At 46.7% G+C, this 15,968-nt stretch overlaps 1 protein-coding gene across 7 annotated transcripts in view; it reads right to left on the minus strand.

Moving 5' to 3' along the window:
- Positions 1-437: 437 nt before the first annotated feature.
- LOC134338112 (tubulin polyglutamylase ttll6-like) overlaps positions 438-15,968 on the minus strand; it is a 99,386-nt gene continuing 83,855 nt past the window's right edge. For 2 of the 7 annotated variants that reach the window (XM_063033662.1, XM_063033658.1), the window contains exons 12-15: positions 12,231-12,707; positions 7,854-8,283; positions 3,178-3,361; positions 438-2,082 (exon numbers count right to left, since the gene is read on the minus strand). In XM_063033662.1, the coding sequence (XP_062889732.1) occupies positions 2,043-2,082; positions 3,178-3,361; positions 7,854-8,283; positions 12,231-12,707 (1,131 nt within the window). In that variant the 3' untranslated portion in view covers positions 438-2,042. The remainder of the gene's footprint in view (positions 2,083-3,177; positions 3,362-7,853; positions 8,284-12,230; positions 12,708-15,968) is intronic. The other 5 variants (XR_010016145.1, XR_010016144.1, XR_010016143.1 and 2 more) reach the window with 5 other exon arrangements.

Here is a 15,968-nt window from a genome sequence, read left to right on the forward strand (position 1 = left end):
TGGATAGTCAGAGGCTTTTCCCCAGGGCTGAACTGGCTAGCACGAGAGGGCATAGTTTTTAGGTGCTCGGAAGTAGGTACAGAGGAGATGTCAGGGGTAAGTTTTTCTATGCAGAGAGTGGTGAGTGCATGGAATGGGCTGCCGGCGGTGGTGGTGGAGGCAGAAACAAAACGGTCTCTTAAGAGACTCCTGGGTAGGAACATGGAGCTTAGAAAAATAGAGGACTATGGGTAACCCGAGGTAATTTCTAAGGTAGGGACATGTTCGGCACAGCTTTGTGGGCCAAAGGGCCTGTATTGTGCTGTAGATTTTCTTTGTTTCTATGGGTCAATGTTCCCACCGCTATCTCTCCCTCCCTCAACCACACAGGTAAAATATCATCAACACGTTATCTACTGGGGAGGCAAAAGAACTGATGCAACATTACAGTGGTTTGCAAGCTTTAAATATATTTAATTCGTTTTGGAAAGAGATACATTTACAAAAAGTAGGAAGTTAAGGACTAAAATTTCCACTCAGTAGATTAGCAAGTTATAAAATGATTTCTTCTTAAATTTAAGCGGCGTCGTATCATGTCCAAGACGGAAGAGGCTGGAGCGTAAGTGGACAGGGGCATCAGTGCACTGTAGAGGCGTTGAATCACCTAGTAACGGCTGAAGCGGTTTTTCTGTAGATCATTGCCAACGTGGACTGTTACCGCCTGCAAGATGAAAAGTGAAAGTTTACTTTCAACTTGGAACTTTGAAAAATTTTCTATCAAAGTATGTACAGTACTGTGCCAAATTCTTAGGGACAGACACACACACACAACCATATATATAAATAGCGTGCCAAAGACTTTTGCACAGTGCTGTAGTGATTTTATGGATTACACTGTACTGCTGCAAAAAAAATACAAATTTCATTATGTATTTGAGTGATGATCAACCTGATTCTGATGTGGGTCTCTATTGTGGACTGTGAGAGGGGGGATCATGGTTGGGAATAGGGGAAGGGAGAGGCAGTGAGTGGGAAGCACCAGAGAGACATCTGTAATGATCAATAAACCAGTTGTTTGGAATCAAATGGCCTTGCCTGGTGTCTCAGGGCTGGGTGTGTCTGCAACCACGCTATACAAGTGCATTGGCACTCCTCCTCTGCCACCTGTCCCACACCCCTCCCGCGGTGCTCCACCCTCGCCATTCCCAACATTCTTTGCTCCTGCCAGATTTACAAGCTCGCTCTCCGCTCCATGTTGACAAATACAGCGCTGTGTGCAAAAGTCTCAGGCACCCTAGCTAGATAGATATGTAACGCTCAGCTCGATCAACTCACGTCCGTCTAGGGGAACTGCCGTAGGCCCTACCAAACTGTGTACTCACATTTGCGTAGACGCTACGTAATGCACCCCGATACAAGCCCACACTGTAAAATATCAGACAATACACAATGTACAGTTAAGTTACACTTCATAACTCTTTTTGGTGGTGTGGTAGTGGACACAAAAAAAAAGGTGCCACTCAGTAAATTTGTCAGTTTTGTGCACCAAATTAAGTCGTTGGAGCTCACACCTCCCCGATCCGTCCACGTAACGACCTCCGAACCTCCAACAACCTTCGAACCGTCGAATTCCGGTATCCGCCGTCCCGGAACCGCCGACCGCTCCCGCACTCGTCCGTCCTCTTCACTCGCCTTGAGCAGGTACACAAATTGGGTGTGACATATATATGTGAACAGGGCTTCTTATAATGTCAGGCACTGAACCAAGATGAAAGAAATACATGAATTCCCCAGCTCCACAGAAATATAGTGATAGTTACGACATTAACAAGACTATAGCCTATCACTACACTTCAGTGTATAACTGGTACAATAAAACATATCATACTTAATTTAATAATATGACAAAGTATTGCATGGTTGTACTCACTAATTATCATAAAATATAATTATCAAGCAAGTAAAGTAACGTTGTTTGCTTAGAAGCCATAGGGTTGTTAGTGAGAAAAATTTACCTTTGTATTGGCGACCACCACAGATGTAGCCTTACTTCTACGGCTCAGTCAGAGCAGACAGCAGGGCCCGCAGTGCTGAGCAGTGTTCCTAAGCAGGTATCAAAATAACAGAAACAATGCAAGTAAGTTTTTTACACTTTCAGCCACCTAAATTGGAACCAAGTAATCAAGTATGAAACAAGAACGTCTGATGAACAATTGGTTAAGCCGCGAATATTGGTGAATATTAGTATCAAAAGCGGTAGGTTGGCAACTCTGCCTCGTACCGTTTCTCACGCAGAAATGGTTGGACAGGAAGTGTACCTGTGTGTGTGGATACCCACAATATCCTCACAGATCGGGTATTACATGGTTAGACCAATACAAATCCTGTTTAGTCTTTAAGTATATAAAAAGTGAAAGAAGCTTGAATCTTTACAGAAATTATAATTGTATCTGTATGAATAGAAAATATCGCATTTTGTAAGTGAGAAATGTTAACACGGGAGGACAGCAACCATTTGGGAGGTTTGGAAATGTATTTTGTCTCATTCATTGCTCACTACTCTTTTTCCTATCAACACAAAGATAAAAAGAGCCTCTTTCCAATCAACTATAGCGGCCGCTGTTAAATTCCCCGCTTGTATATTTTGACATTTTTTACAGAGGTGCCGGAGTGGCACTCCGGTGAGATCCGGCAGCAGTGCACCCCTGGCTGAGGGGTAATAACTGTTCCTGACCCTGGTGGTGTGGGTCCTGAAGCTCCTGTACCTCCTTCCTGATGGTTGAGGGGTAATAACTGTTCCTGACCCTGGTGGTGTGAGTCCTGAGGCTCCTGTACCTTCACCCTGATGGTTGAGTGGTAATAACTGTTCCTGAACCTGGTGGCACTGAAGGCATTATTCTGACTGCGGTGCTTTACAGACACTTAGATAGGCTGACGGATGATGGAAAATGGCAGGCTGTGCGGGAGGGGAGGGTTAGGTTGATTGATTCATTGATTGAGAGACGGCACAGAATTGACCCTCCCGGCCCTTTGAGCCTCACCGCCCAGCAATCTCCCGATTTAACCCCAGCCTAATCACGGGGCAATTTACAATGACCAATTAAACTACTGACCGGTACGTCTTTGGACGGTGGGAGGAAACCGGAGCACCCGGAGGAAACCCCAGAGAAAACTTCTGGCGTTCACCTTTTTTTTTACCTGCCATGACTGTTGAGGTCCCTTTGTCTAATCCTGCGTTTGCTCCTGTCCTCGGTCACCCTCTCGGGATAGGCAGACGCGTTGGGAAACCTCTCGGCAACTTGATTCTGCTGGTGCTCGGGCGGGTTCCTGCAGTCGCGTTCCACGGCACTGTCCCGTAACCAGCTCATGCAGCAGATCCTGTCTGGGGTATGAACTGAATACTTTAGCTATCAAAAAACATTCAAGATTGTTTAGTGTCATTTTCAGTACACAAGTGTTAAGGAGAATGAAATAATCGTAACTCTGGATGGGATGTAGGAGATAAATAAAACACACCAAGCCAAACACAAGAAAATCTGCAGATGCTGGAAATCCAAGGCAACACACACAAAGTGCCAGAAAAACTCAGCAGATCAGGCAGCATTTACGGAAAAGTGTAAACAGTCGACGCTTTAGGCTGAGACCCTTCATCAGGACTGGAAAGGAAGGGAGAAGACGTTGAGGGTGGGGGAGGAGAGGAAGAAGTACGAGGTGGCAGGTGATAGGTGAGACCAAAAGAGGGGGTGGGGTGAAGTAAAGAGCTGGGAAGTCGATTGGTGGAAGTGATGAAGGGCTGGGGAAGGGGGAATCTGATAGGAGAGGACAGAAGGCCATGGAAGAAGGGGACGATGGTGGAGCACCAGAGGGAGGTGATGGGCAGGTAAGGAGATAAGGTGAGAGAGAGAAATGAGAATGGGGAATGGTGAAGAAGAAAACTAGAAGTTCGACAAATTGATGCTTAACTCACTACTAAGATAAGCTCCATAAGATAAAGAACACAATAATAATAATAATAAAAACACAATAAATATAAATACATAAGATAGCTTATATACATGGATTGATTGTATGTGCATAAGGTGACTCTAGGCACAGGAGTGTCTCAAAATCACAATCAGCTTTAATACCATCAGTATATCCCATGAAATTTGTCGTTGTGCGGCAGCAGTACCTTGCAATAGAAAATAAAAACTGTGAATTACAGTAAATATATAAAAAATTAAACAATTAAATAAGTCGTGCAAAAAGACAAAAAGAAAATAGTGAGTTAGTGTTCACAGGTTCAATGTCCATTCAGAAATCTGATGACGGGGGAAGAGACTGTTCCTGAATCACTGAGTGTCTGTACAGAAGGTGACTCTGACAGGAAATGATCAGGTAGTGGTGGTTGGGGGTGTGGGTTAGTCACTGTTTCTGAGTCTGCTGGTCCAGGCGTGGACGCTATGCAGCCTCCTCCCCGATGGGAGAGGGACAAACAGTCCGTGAGCAGGGTGGGTGGGATCCTCCCTGACGTTACTGGCCCTTGATGGTGGGTAAGCTCCTGGACCGGCTTCACTCACCCCCTGGTGGCTCGTGGGTGTGGACCCACTTCTGGGGATCCTGCGTTCTGATGTTTGATGTTCTGAGCGTTACTCGTCTGTTGTTTCTGTTGTTCGCGTGACTTTGCATGTCTGATGGTCTTGTTTCATGGGTTGCTTTCTTTAAGTGGGTTCTCTGACATTTCTTTGTTTTGTGGCTGCCTGCAAGAAGATGAGCCTCGAGGCTGTGCACCGTAAGCATACTTTAATAATTACTGTACTTGGAATACCTCCTTGATGGCTGGTAGTCTGGTGCTGGTGACGCGTTGGGCACTTAATTGTTTCCTGAAACACTTAATTCAACAACTAATAATTCAGTTTTACTCAGCCCACAAGGCTGTAATAAAATCTAGCACACATTCCGAATTTAAAAAAAATGTTCCTACACAAGGTTTATTAGCCACTTTATTCGGTACACCGGCTCGTAAATGCAAATATCGAACCAGCCAATCATGTGGCAGCAGCTCAGTGCATGAAAGCGTGCAGACATGGTCAAGAGGTTCAGTTGTTGCTCAGTCTAAGCATCAGAATGGGGGAAGAAATGTGATCTAAGTGACTTTGACCGTGGAATGATTGTTGGTGCCATACGGGGTGGTTTGAGTATTTCAGAAACTGCTGATCTCCTGGGGATTTTCAAGCACAACAGTCTCTAGAGTTTATAGAGAATGTTGTGAAAAACTGAAAAACATCCCGTGAGCAGCAGTTCTGTGGGTGAAAACACTTTGTTAATGAGAGAGGTCAGATGAGAATGGCCAGACTCTTAGGCACCCTAGTTCGCGCTCTCCCTCTCGATATATATAGACTTTTGCACTGTACTGCACACGTATAAATGAACTTGAATCTTGAACCTTGAGAACAGCTGACAATCTCTCTGGCTATCCATCCCATAGGATGATGACGGTTACTTTCAGTCAGTTAGTGGGGTTTGATATGTGCATCCTGGAGTGATTGTACAGGCCGATCCTTGACGGGCACTACTTGCCACATACTTGGCAGGTGAGGCCTGGAGGGACAGCAGGGGCAGGAGCTCTGTTGTGGCGCTTCCTGTGCCTTTCCTCTGTTGCCTCGTTCAGCTTGTTCTCAGCAGCATCCACACCTTTTCTGATGGTGTCCCTCCACTGTGAGCGATCTTGAGCCAGATCTTCCCATGTTGATGGGGCAATGTCAGCTTTCTTGAGGCTCCTGTGCAGAACTTTCTTGTACCGTAGTCGCTGGCCTCCTCATTTTTGGGTACTACTGGACAGTTAGCCGTACAAGATGTCCTTGGGCAGTCTTCCATCAGGCATTCTGACAACATGTCCTGCCCAGTGCAGTTGGGCTGACATCACCAAGGTTGAAACTGCTGGCATTCCAGCTCGAGAGAGGACCTCGGTATTGGAGACCTTGTCTTACCAGGTGATCTTCATCAGAGAACGTAGGTGACGCTGCTGCAGTTGGTCAAGCTGGCGTAAGTGTCTCTGACATGGGCACCATGTCTCACATCCGTTATAACAAGGTTGATATGGCAACGGCCCTGTGTACCTTGCACTTGGTGGCCAAACTGATGATCTGTGACCAAACTCGATCTTTCAGCTGACCAAAGGCAAAGCAGGGTTTTCTGGTTCTTGACTCAGTCTCTACATCCAGAGAAGCTGAGGATGTTATTATGCTTCCCAGGTAGGAAAACTTGTTGAGAGCATTGAGACAAGTGTCATCAAGGAGTTCAGTTGGTTCTTCGTAGCTTGAGCCAGGAGCTGGTTGGTACAAAACTTCCGTCTTTTTCAGGCTGATTGTCAGTCCGAAGCTTTTGGCTGCACTGGTGATCTCCTGTAAGTCTTCGAGAGAGTGGGCAACCAGTGCACAGTCATTAGCAAACTGTAGCTCATGCGCCACAATGTCCCTGCCTTTTGATTTTGCTCTCAATCTTGCGAGGTTGAGGAGCCCGCCATCAGCCCTTGTTTGTAGGAAGACCCCTGACTTCAGGTCTGATGTGGCATCCTAAAGAACAGCAGCGAAGAATGGTCCAAACAGAGTAAGAGCCAGGACACAACCCTGTTTTACGCCGTTGCTGATGGAAAATGGGTTTGACAACTCACCACACATGTTGATGCAGCCTTCCATGCCTTTGGGGAACTGACGGATGATGTTGGTTAGGCATGGGGGGGGCAACCAAATTTTGGTAGGAGCTTCCACAGCTGACAATACTCTGAATGTGGTCTGAAGGTTATGTTTCCCTTACTTCGAGGTTCAAAGTTCAAAGTAAATCTATTTTTGAAGTACATATACGCCACCATATACTACCCTGAGATGAACTTTCTTGCGGGCATTCACAGTAGGACAACGAACTGCAGCAGAATCAATGAAAATCTACACACAAAGACTGAAAAGCAACCAACGTGCAAAAAAACCCAGACAAATAAATAAATAGTACCGAGAACACAAACTGCAGAGTCCCTGAAAGTGAGGAACCTCATGTTTTGAGTTAATTAATTTACTTATTTGATGTTATTAACATACAGTGTGGAGTAAACCCTTCCGCTGTGCCACCCAGCAATCCCCCGATTTAATTCCGGCCCAATCACAGGACAGTTTTACAACCACCAATCAACCTAGCAACTGGTAGGTCTTTGGGCTGTGGGAGGAAACCAGAGCATCCGGAGGAAACCCTCGCGGTCATGGGGAGAACATACAGATTCTCTACGGGCAACGGCTGAAATTGAACTGGGGTCGCCGGTACTGTAAGGTATTGCGCTAACCACTACGCTACAGTGTTGCCCCACGGAATCCTCATGCAAATCTAGCAGAGTTTGAGCAGTTTTGTAAAGAAGGAAGGGGAAGGGGAAAAATTGCAGTGTCCAGATGTGCAAAGCTGATGGAGACCTGTCCACACAGACTCAAGGCTATAATTGCTCCCAAAGGTGCATCTATTAAATAGTGACTTGAAGGGGAAAAATACTTAGGTAGTCAATTGTTTTGTGTTTAATAATTGTAATTAATTTAGAGCACTTTTGTAGAGATCTGTTTTCACTTGGTCACAAAAGAGGTCTTCTCTGTTGATCAGTGTCAAAACAGCCAAATTAAATCCACTATGATTCAGTGTTGTAAAACAACAAAACATGAAAACCTCCAAAGGGGACGAATGCTTTTTTAGAGGCACTGTACACACAATCGCTGACAAGCAACCAATGGGCAAGAGAAGACGAACTGTGCAAATACAAAGACTAAACAAGTAATACTGAGAACACAACTGTGGAGTCCCTGCAAGTGAGGAAACCCAGATTTCAAGTTTAGAAGGCTAAAAGGTTGTATTTCACTTACTGTAACCCCAGCAGTTGCAACAGGAACCACGCTGATCCCGAGGTGCATTTGAAATCTCCTCAGTGACATTAACGTGCTCTGCAGCATCAGTCTGTCCGGAACAATTCACATTGCTTGCCAGGCCCACTTGGCTGCGGTTGCGTTTCAGGACCTTAGACAACTTCTTGATGGCCTTCGAGGCGGCATGCGGGTTGCCCGTTTCGCTCAGTGTCTCTCTTGCGGCCTTTTGCCCCCCCTGGGGGAGCGCCTGGGCCTCGGGGCCACCTTGGCTCCTGAGCTGACTCTGGACCTCAGGGAGGAATTGCCTCGAGCTCCCATTCTGCTCTGTGCTTTCGGCCGGCAGCATGCTGCACGCGTCCGCTGGTTCGGTTTCCTCCCCAACAACTGTGCTCTTCTGGTCAAGCTCCTCGAAGACCTCCGACTGGGTATTCTGAAGAAAACAGAAATATAGATGAAAGGTTTAGAACACAGAATGTTGTAGGCCACTCAGCCCACAATGTAGTGCTGACCTCATAACCTATTCGTAGATAGACCATAAATCTTAGCAACAGAATTAGACCACTTGGTCCTCCGAGTCTACTCCACCATTCCTTCATGGCTGATTTATTGTCCATCTCAACCCCAGCCTTCTGCCTTCTCCCCGTAACCTCTGACACACTTACAAATCAAGAGCCTCTTAACCTTCATTTTAAGTACACCCAACGACTTGGCCTCCACAGCCGTCTGTGGCGATGAATTCCACAGATTCACCACCCTCTGGCTAAAGAAATTCCTCCTCATCTCCGTTCTAAAGGGACGTCCTTCTATTCCATCATGGCTGATTTATAACCTCAACCACATTCTCCTGCCTTCTCGCCATAACCTTTGATGCCCTGACTAACCAAGAGCCTATCAAACTCTGGTTTTAAATATCCCCAATGACTTGGCCTCCACAGCCGCCTGTGGCGATGAATTCCAGATTCACCACCCTCTGGCTGAAGAAATTCTTCCCCATCTCTATTCTAAAGTGACGAACCTCATTTCTGAGGCTGCACTGTCTGGTTCTCCACTCTCCCGCTTTCAAAAACATCCTCTCCACATCCGCTCTGTCTAGACATTTCAGTCTAACCTGACTGAGATATTTTAAAGAAAAGGCACGGTGTTGGATCAGTTTAATGTTCTCGGGAAATAATTGCAAGGGACCCATTAGTATCTGTTCAAAACTCGGACAGTTTCTTTTAGAATGGGCAATGTAGTAACTGCATTTGCCACCTGGAAACATGAGGGGAAACTTTTTCACTCAGAGGGTGGGGAGAGTTTGGAACAAGCTGCCAGCATAAATGGTGCGTGCGAGCTCGGTTTCCACATTTAACAGAAGTTTGGATAGGTACATGGATGGTAGGGGATATGGATGGCAATGGTCCCGGTGCAGGTCGATGGGAATAGACGGTTTAAAATGGCTCGGCATGGACTAGATGGGCTGAAGGGCCTGCTTATCTGCCGTATTTTTCTATGACTCTCCGACGCCGCAGGAATCTTCTACCTTGTGGGAATGGAGCTTCCCCAACTGCTTTCACTCCCACCATCCCCTCACCTGGGCATGGGGTTAAAAACCCAGAGCTGCAGAAACCCCAACAGAAGCTCCATCCCTGGGAGAGGAAGGATATGCCAAGAAGATGGGCCACACCTGGGAACAGGTTGAAAGACTCCCAGGATGGAGGACTCTGGCGAGCTGCTGTCAAAGGCCTGTGCCCCAGATGGCGTTAGTGGTTCTGTAACTTGGTGTTCGCTCCCCACACTGCATTCTTGATCCAGCCAAGCCACTACAATCAGGGGGCTGGTTCAGGCCGAGCAGTGATGGGACCACTGAACAGACTCTCTATACACTGACTGGCCTGATCTCAAATAATAACAAGGCAGCCCAGAGAGAAGTGGTCATCACCCTGACACAGTGGTGTCAAGAAAACAACCTCTCCCTCAATGTCGCAAAAACAAAGGAGCTGGTTGTGGACTACAGGAGGAATGGAGACATCAATTGACATCAATGGATCTGGGGTTGAGAGGGTGAACAGCTTCAAGTTCCTCGGTATACACGTCACCGAGGATCTCACGTGGTTTGTACACATCAGCTGTGTGGTGAAAAAAGCACAGCAGCGCCTCTTTCACCTCAGACAGTTGAAGAAATTCGGCATGAGTCCCCAGAAACTAAGAACTTTCTACAGGGGCACAACTGAGAGCATCCTGACTGGCTGCATCAGTGCCTGGTATGGGAACTGTACTTCCCTCAATCGCAAGACTCTGCAGAGAGTGGTGTGGACAGCCCAGCACATCTGTACTTGTGAACTTCCCATGATTCAGGACATTTACAAGGACAGGTGTGTACAAAGGGCCTGCAGGATCACTGGGGACCCAAGTCACCCCAACCACAAACTGTTCCAGTTGCTACCATCCGGGAAATGGTACCGCAGCATTAAAGCCAGGACCAACAGGCTCCAGGACAGCTTCTTCCAGCAGGCCATCAGACTGATTAATTCACGCTGACACAACCATATTTCTGAGCTATATTGACTGTACTGTTGTATAACTTACTGGACATACTATTTATTACTAATTACTACAATTTACACATTGCACATTCAGACGGAGATGTAACATAAAGATTTTTACTCCTCGTGTATGTGAAAGACGTAAAAAATAATATTCAATTCAATTAAATTCAATTCCTCCTCTCACTGGGTCAGTGAGACGGGCTGGCAGCTGCTCTTGCCACACCTGTTCGCTCCCTTGTCGTAGTTTTTCCTGTGACCCTGTCCCGTGCACTATTTCTGTTCATTTCCATCTTACAGACTGTTCTCAGGAACTGAACCCTGTCTACTCCTGAGAGAGCCTGTAAATGCATGGAATCCTATAAGGGTCATAGAATGCATCTAGTCATTGGGTGGTGAATCTGTGAAATTTGTTACCACAAGACGGCTGCGGAGGCCAGGTCATTGGGTATATTTAAACCGAAGGTTGGCAGGTTCTTGATTAGTCAGGGCGTCAAATGATATGGGGAGAAGGCAGGAGGAACAGGGTTGAGAGAGATAGTAAATCAGCCACGATGGAATAGCAGAGCAGACTCAATGGGCCGAATGGCCTAATTCTGCTCCTATGTTTTATGGTTTTACAGAGGCCAAAAAATTCATGAAGGCTGCTCCAGTTTCTAGTATTTTCTAAAATTTTGTCATTTTAAAATGAATTTTATAAGCTCAATGGTAGAGTATTTAGTACAGATTAGCAGCCAAAGAGTCATTTAGTTCATAAATAGGCCTTTCAGCACATCCAGGCCGTGCCAATTTATTAATCTGCCGAGTCCTGTCGTCCAGCACCTGGACTGTAGCCATCCCTACCCTCCCATCTATGGACCCATCCAAACTTCTCTTCAATATTGCAATCTAACCACAATTTACCACTTCCGCTGGCAGCTCATTCCACACTCTGAGTGAAGAAGATTCCCCTCAGGTTCCCCTTGAACACTCACCTTTCACCCTTAACCTATGACCTCCAGTTCAGTGCCACCCAACCTCAGTGGGAAAAGCCTGCCTGCCTTTACACTATGGATACTTCTCATCATTTTGTATACCTCAATCAAGTCTCCCCTCCACCTCCTACGCCCTGGGGAATGAAGTTCCAAACAGTTCAGCCTTTTCCTATAACTCAGGTCCTCAAATCCCTGTAATCGTGGTTGGCATTAGGGCAAAGGGACCGATAGCTCTGTGACTATGACTTGGGCTTCCTGTTGTTCCTGTTGGTCAATTCAAATTCTCAACTTGCCTATGTGTGATTTAGAACATAGATCATCGAACACCACAGCACAGTGCATTCCTTTTCACCCACGATGTTGTACCAACTTTTAACCTACTTTAAGATCAATCTAACCCTTCTCTCCTACTTAACCCTCTATTTTTCCATCATCATGTGCCCATCTAAGCATTTCCTGAATGTCCCTAATGTATCTGCCTTTAGCACCACCCATGACAGGGTGTTCCATGCACCCACTACTCTCTGCCTCTATCATCCCCTCTATATTTCCCTCCGATCGCCTTGAAATTATGCTTCCTGGCATTTGCCATTTCTGCCTGGGAAGAAAACTCTGGCTGTCCAATTCATCTGTGCTTCTTATCGTCTTATACACTTCCATCAAGTCACCCCTTATCCTTCTTTGCTCCAAAGAGAAAAGCCTCAGCTGGCTAAACCTATCTTCACGAGACATGTCCTCCAGTTCAGGCAGCATTCTGGTAAATCTCCTCTGCACCTTACCTAAAGCTTCCACATCCTTCCTGTAATGAGGTGACTGGAACTGAACACAATACTCCCAAGCGTAGTCTAACTAGGGCTTTGTTAGAGCTGCAACATTACCAGCAGAGGTGGGTATGGTGACTCCTGCCCAGTTTCATCTCCCGCCTCCTGCTGCGCCAGGTCTTTGGCCTCTTTCAGAGCTTGGGGCTCCAGTGGGACCAGATCTTGAAGCTGCTGCTGATCCCCGTCTTCGGCCTCTTGTTTATCCAGGACTTGGGCCTGCTGTTGGAACTTCTGACCATTGGCCTCCGGTTGGTTCACTGCCTCACTCACAGCATTTCCCTCTTGTGCTTCAGCAGGGATCTCCGATGGAACCTCTGTCTGCTCCTGCTTCTGGCCTGGTTCTTTCTGCTCTGCTTGGGATTGGTTCTGGAGCAGCGAGCAGTGTTCTGTGCCATCGGCCTTCTGTTCAGAAACCAGCTCTGGCTCAACATCTGCTCTGCCTGGAGACAATTCACAGCTGTGGCCCACATTCTTCTCCTCCCAGCTGCCTGCTCGCTGGCTTGGGCTGGAGACAATTCCTAGCACTTGGCTGGTCTGAAGAATACAGAAGAAAAAAACTTTGACAACAGCTGGCATTTTAAAACACTCAGTAAAAAACAATCTTGGTGGTCAGTGTCAGATGAACTTCCTGAACTTGTGACACTCAGAATACCACTCAGTTTCGCCTCAGACTCAGAGAGGCGTGCAGAAGAATCCTTCACAATGGTACCAGTGACAAGAACACGATGTAGTCAAAGATTTATTTCCATGATATTATAGAATAACATGACACTAATAATGCCATTCCTGATACCGGAACAGGTCAGTGAGCAGCTGGCCCAGGGAGAGGGGACCATTTAATGTGGTGAGATGTGAGAAGCCCCAGTGCTACTGCCCTTTGAGACAGGTGATAAAGGCAGATTTATTAGAGGCAATCAAATAATGGAGGGTGGGTCAAGAGAAACTGCTTTCAGCGGCAGGAGGGTCAATAACTGGAGGAAAGAGATTGAGGATAATTCTGAAGTTGCCATAAATCTCTTCACTTTGGCTACAGAGATTCCAGTTCCTGGGTTTCCGCTCAGGCCTCTTGTTCAGTCTGGAATCAGCCTAGGCCTGGGTCAGAGGGGCAATGAAGTAATTTCTTTTTAACATAGACAGTTGTGATTTAGAATTCACTGTAGCCTAGCCTACTGAGTTCCTCCAGCATTTTGTGCGAGTTATTTTAGATATTTCCCTGAAGGGTAAACGCCACAGGGGAGCTGGACTATAATGTGTGGTTAAAGGTGTAGCTGGGTGGTGGGGTGGGGATACATCTCTACCAAAGGAGGTGTAAGGTGATCCTTCCCTCCACTAGTCTGCAGGTCACCCTTGGGCGAGGGCGAGAGAGAAAGAGAGAGAATGAGAGAGAATGAGAGAGAATGAGAGAGAGAGAGAGAGAGAGAGAGAGAGATAGAGATATCACAGAATGCTACTGTATAGGGAGAGCTGGGGGGGGGGGACACAGAACGTTGGCTGTGAGTAATGTAGATACTGGCAAAGGCAAATGGAATTCTACAAACAAAATACTGGAGGAACTCAGCAAGTCAGTCAGCATCTATGGAAATGAATAAACAGTTGATGTTTCCGGGCCAAGACCCTACATCAGGACTGAAAAGGGAAGGGGGAAGAAGCCAATATAAAAAAGGTGGCGAGAAGGGAAGGAGGACAGGCTGGAAGATTATGTGTGCAGCTCGGTGGGTGGGAGAGCGGGATGAAGTAAGAAGCTGGAAGGTGATCGGTGGAAAAGGTAAAAGGGCTGGAGAAGGAGGAATCTGATAGGAGAGGACAGTGAACCACAGGAGAAAGGGGAGGAGGAGGGGTACCAGGGGAGGTGATAGGGAGATGTGGAAAAGAGGCCAGAATGGGGAATTAGAAGCAGGAGGGAAAAAATTACCGGTAGTTGGAAAAATAGAAGTTCATGCCATCAATGAAAAGCTCTACACAATCGAAGCTTGTTTCCCGCAGCCAGATTTCTTTGTCCTCAAAGAATTATAATTTACAAGGTTTTGGGGCAGATTTCACTACTACAGCAGACAGGTAAGAAAGGTCCCACAGGGGAGACAGTAGGCTTGGGACTCTTCAGTGTTATAGCCAGACACCAGGAAGCCAAGTTATCATGCCACCAGTACACCAGGTAATGATATCTCCAGCAAGAGGGCATCTAACTGCTTACCCCTGATATTCAATGACCCAACAGTTGTTTAAGACCCAACTATCAATGTCCTGGAGGGGCCAACATTGTCCAGAGTCTCAGCAGGACAGCCCACATAAATACTGTGGTACCAGAGCAGATTGGATGTTGTGAACTCAATGAAGACCTTCCCATCTTCACCCTCTTCTCTTCCTAATTCCCCTTCTCCCATGGTCCACTCTCCTCTCCCATCAGATTCCTCCTCCTTCAGCCCTTTAACTCTTCCACCTCTACCAGGGGTTCCCAAGCTTTTACTTGCCACGGACCAGTACAATTAAGCAAGGGGTCTCAGAGTGAATGTGGAGAGGATGTTTCTTATGGTAGGGAGTCTAAGACCAGAGGACAGTCTCATAATAGCGAGGTGTCCTTTTAGAGATGAATAGGAAGATGAGAAGAAAGTTCTTTAGCCAGAGAGTGGTGAATCTGTGGCATTTATTGCCACAGTCAGCTGTGAAGGCCAAGTATTTTTGTATATTTAAGGCAGAGGTCGGTCAGGGCATGAAGGGATAAAGGGAGAAGGCAGGAGATTGGGGCTGAGAGGGAAGATGGATCAGCCATGATGAAATGCAGAGCAGACTAATGGCCTAATTCTGCTCCAATATCTTGTGGTTTTATGATATTGGGAACCCCTGACCTAAACCCTTCCAGCTTCTAACTTTATCCATCTTCCCCCTTACCTGGTCTCATCTATCACCTGCCAGCTTGTACTCCTTCCCTCCACGCTCCCACCACCTCCCAGTCTTATTCTGGCTTCTTCCCAGTTCCTTTCCAGTCCTGATGAGGGGGTCTCGGTTTGAAACATCGACTCTATTCCTCACCGGAGTTGCTGCCTGACCTGCTGAGTTCCTCCAGCACTTGGTGTGTGTGTTGTGGGTTGGAAGCAAAATATGCTTGACCCTGATGGACTGCCAAAGGCTGAGAGAGACACAATCTCCACCTACTGGCTGTTTATTAATATGTAAACCAGTACAGGAAAACAAGGATTGTAGTCAGCATAGAGCAGACATGATCACATTGCACGGCAGGGCAGGCTTCTGACAACCAAGTCCAGCTCCTGGCCTTCACGTCTGGCTGAGCTACTAAGACTGGCGGAACCGTTTCTACTGACAGGAGAAGGCACCTAGGTGGGTTACTGACGCCTTAAAACCAGTCGTTTTGGGCTGATGCCAAACTGTCGATCTCTGCCATTCCTTTGCATTCATCAGCTGCATGGAGAGAGCTAGCCTGCTGTGTGGGCAACAACTTGCTCTCTGTATTGTACTTCCCTGGCTTGCACATCATGTAGACAGCTAGGACACAACATCCATGGTCCATTCCGACCAATGCAGAACCTCCAGGTCTAGCTCATTAACAGACTCCTTCAGCGGACTGGAGGACAGTCTCCATATGAAAGACCGGAAGAACTTAAGACATTGGAGCAGAGTCAGGCCTTTCAGCCTATCGAGTCTGCTCCGCTGTTTCATCATGGCTGATCTATTTCCCTCTCAAACCCATTTTCCCTTTAACCTTTGACGCTCTATCTAATTATTTGGTGATGTGTTGCCTGAGCAAACATCCAATATCAGTCCATCCTTTCTGAGATAAGG

This window comes from Mobula hypostoma, chromosome 26 (assembly GCF_963921235.1).
Source record: "Mobula hypostoma chromosome 26, sMobHyp1.1, whole genome shotgun sequence".
Taxonomy (NCBI): Eukaryota; Metazoa; Chordata; class Chondrichthyes; order Myliobatiformes; family Myliobatidae; genus Mobula; species Mobula hypostoma.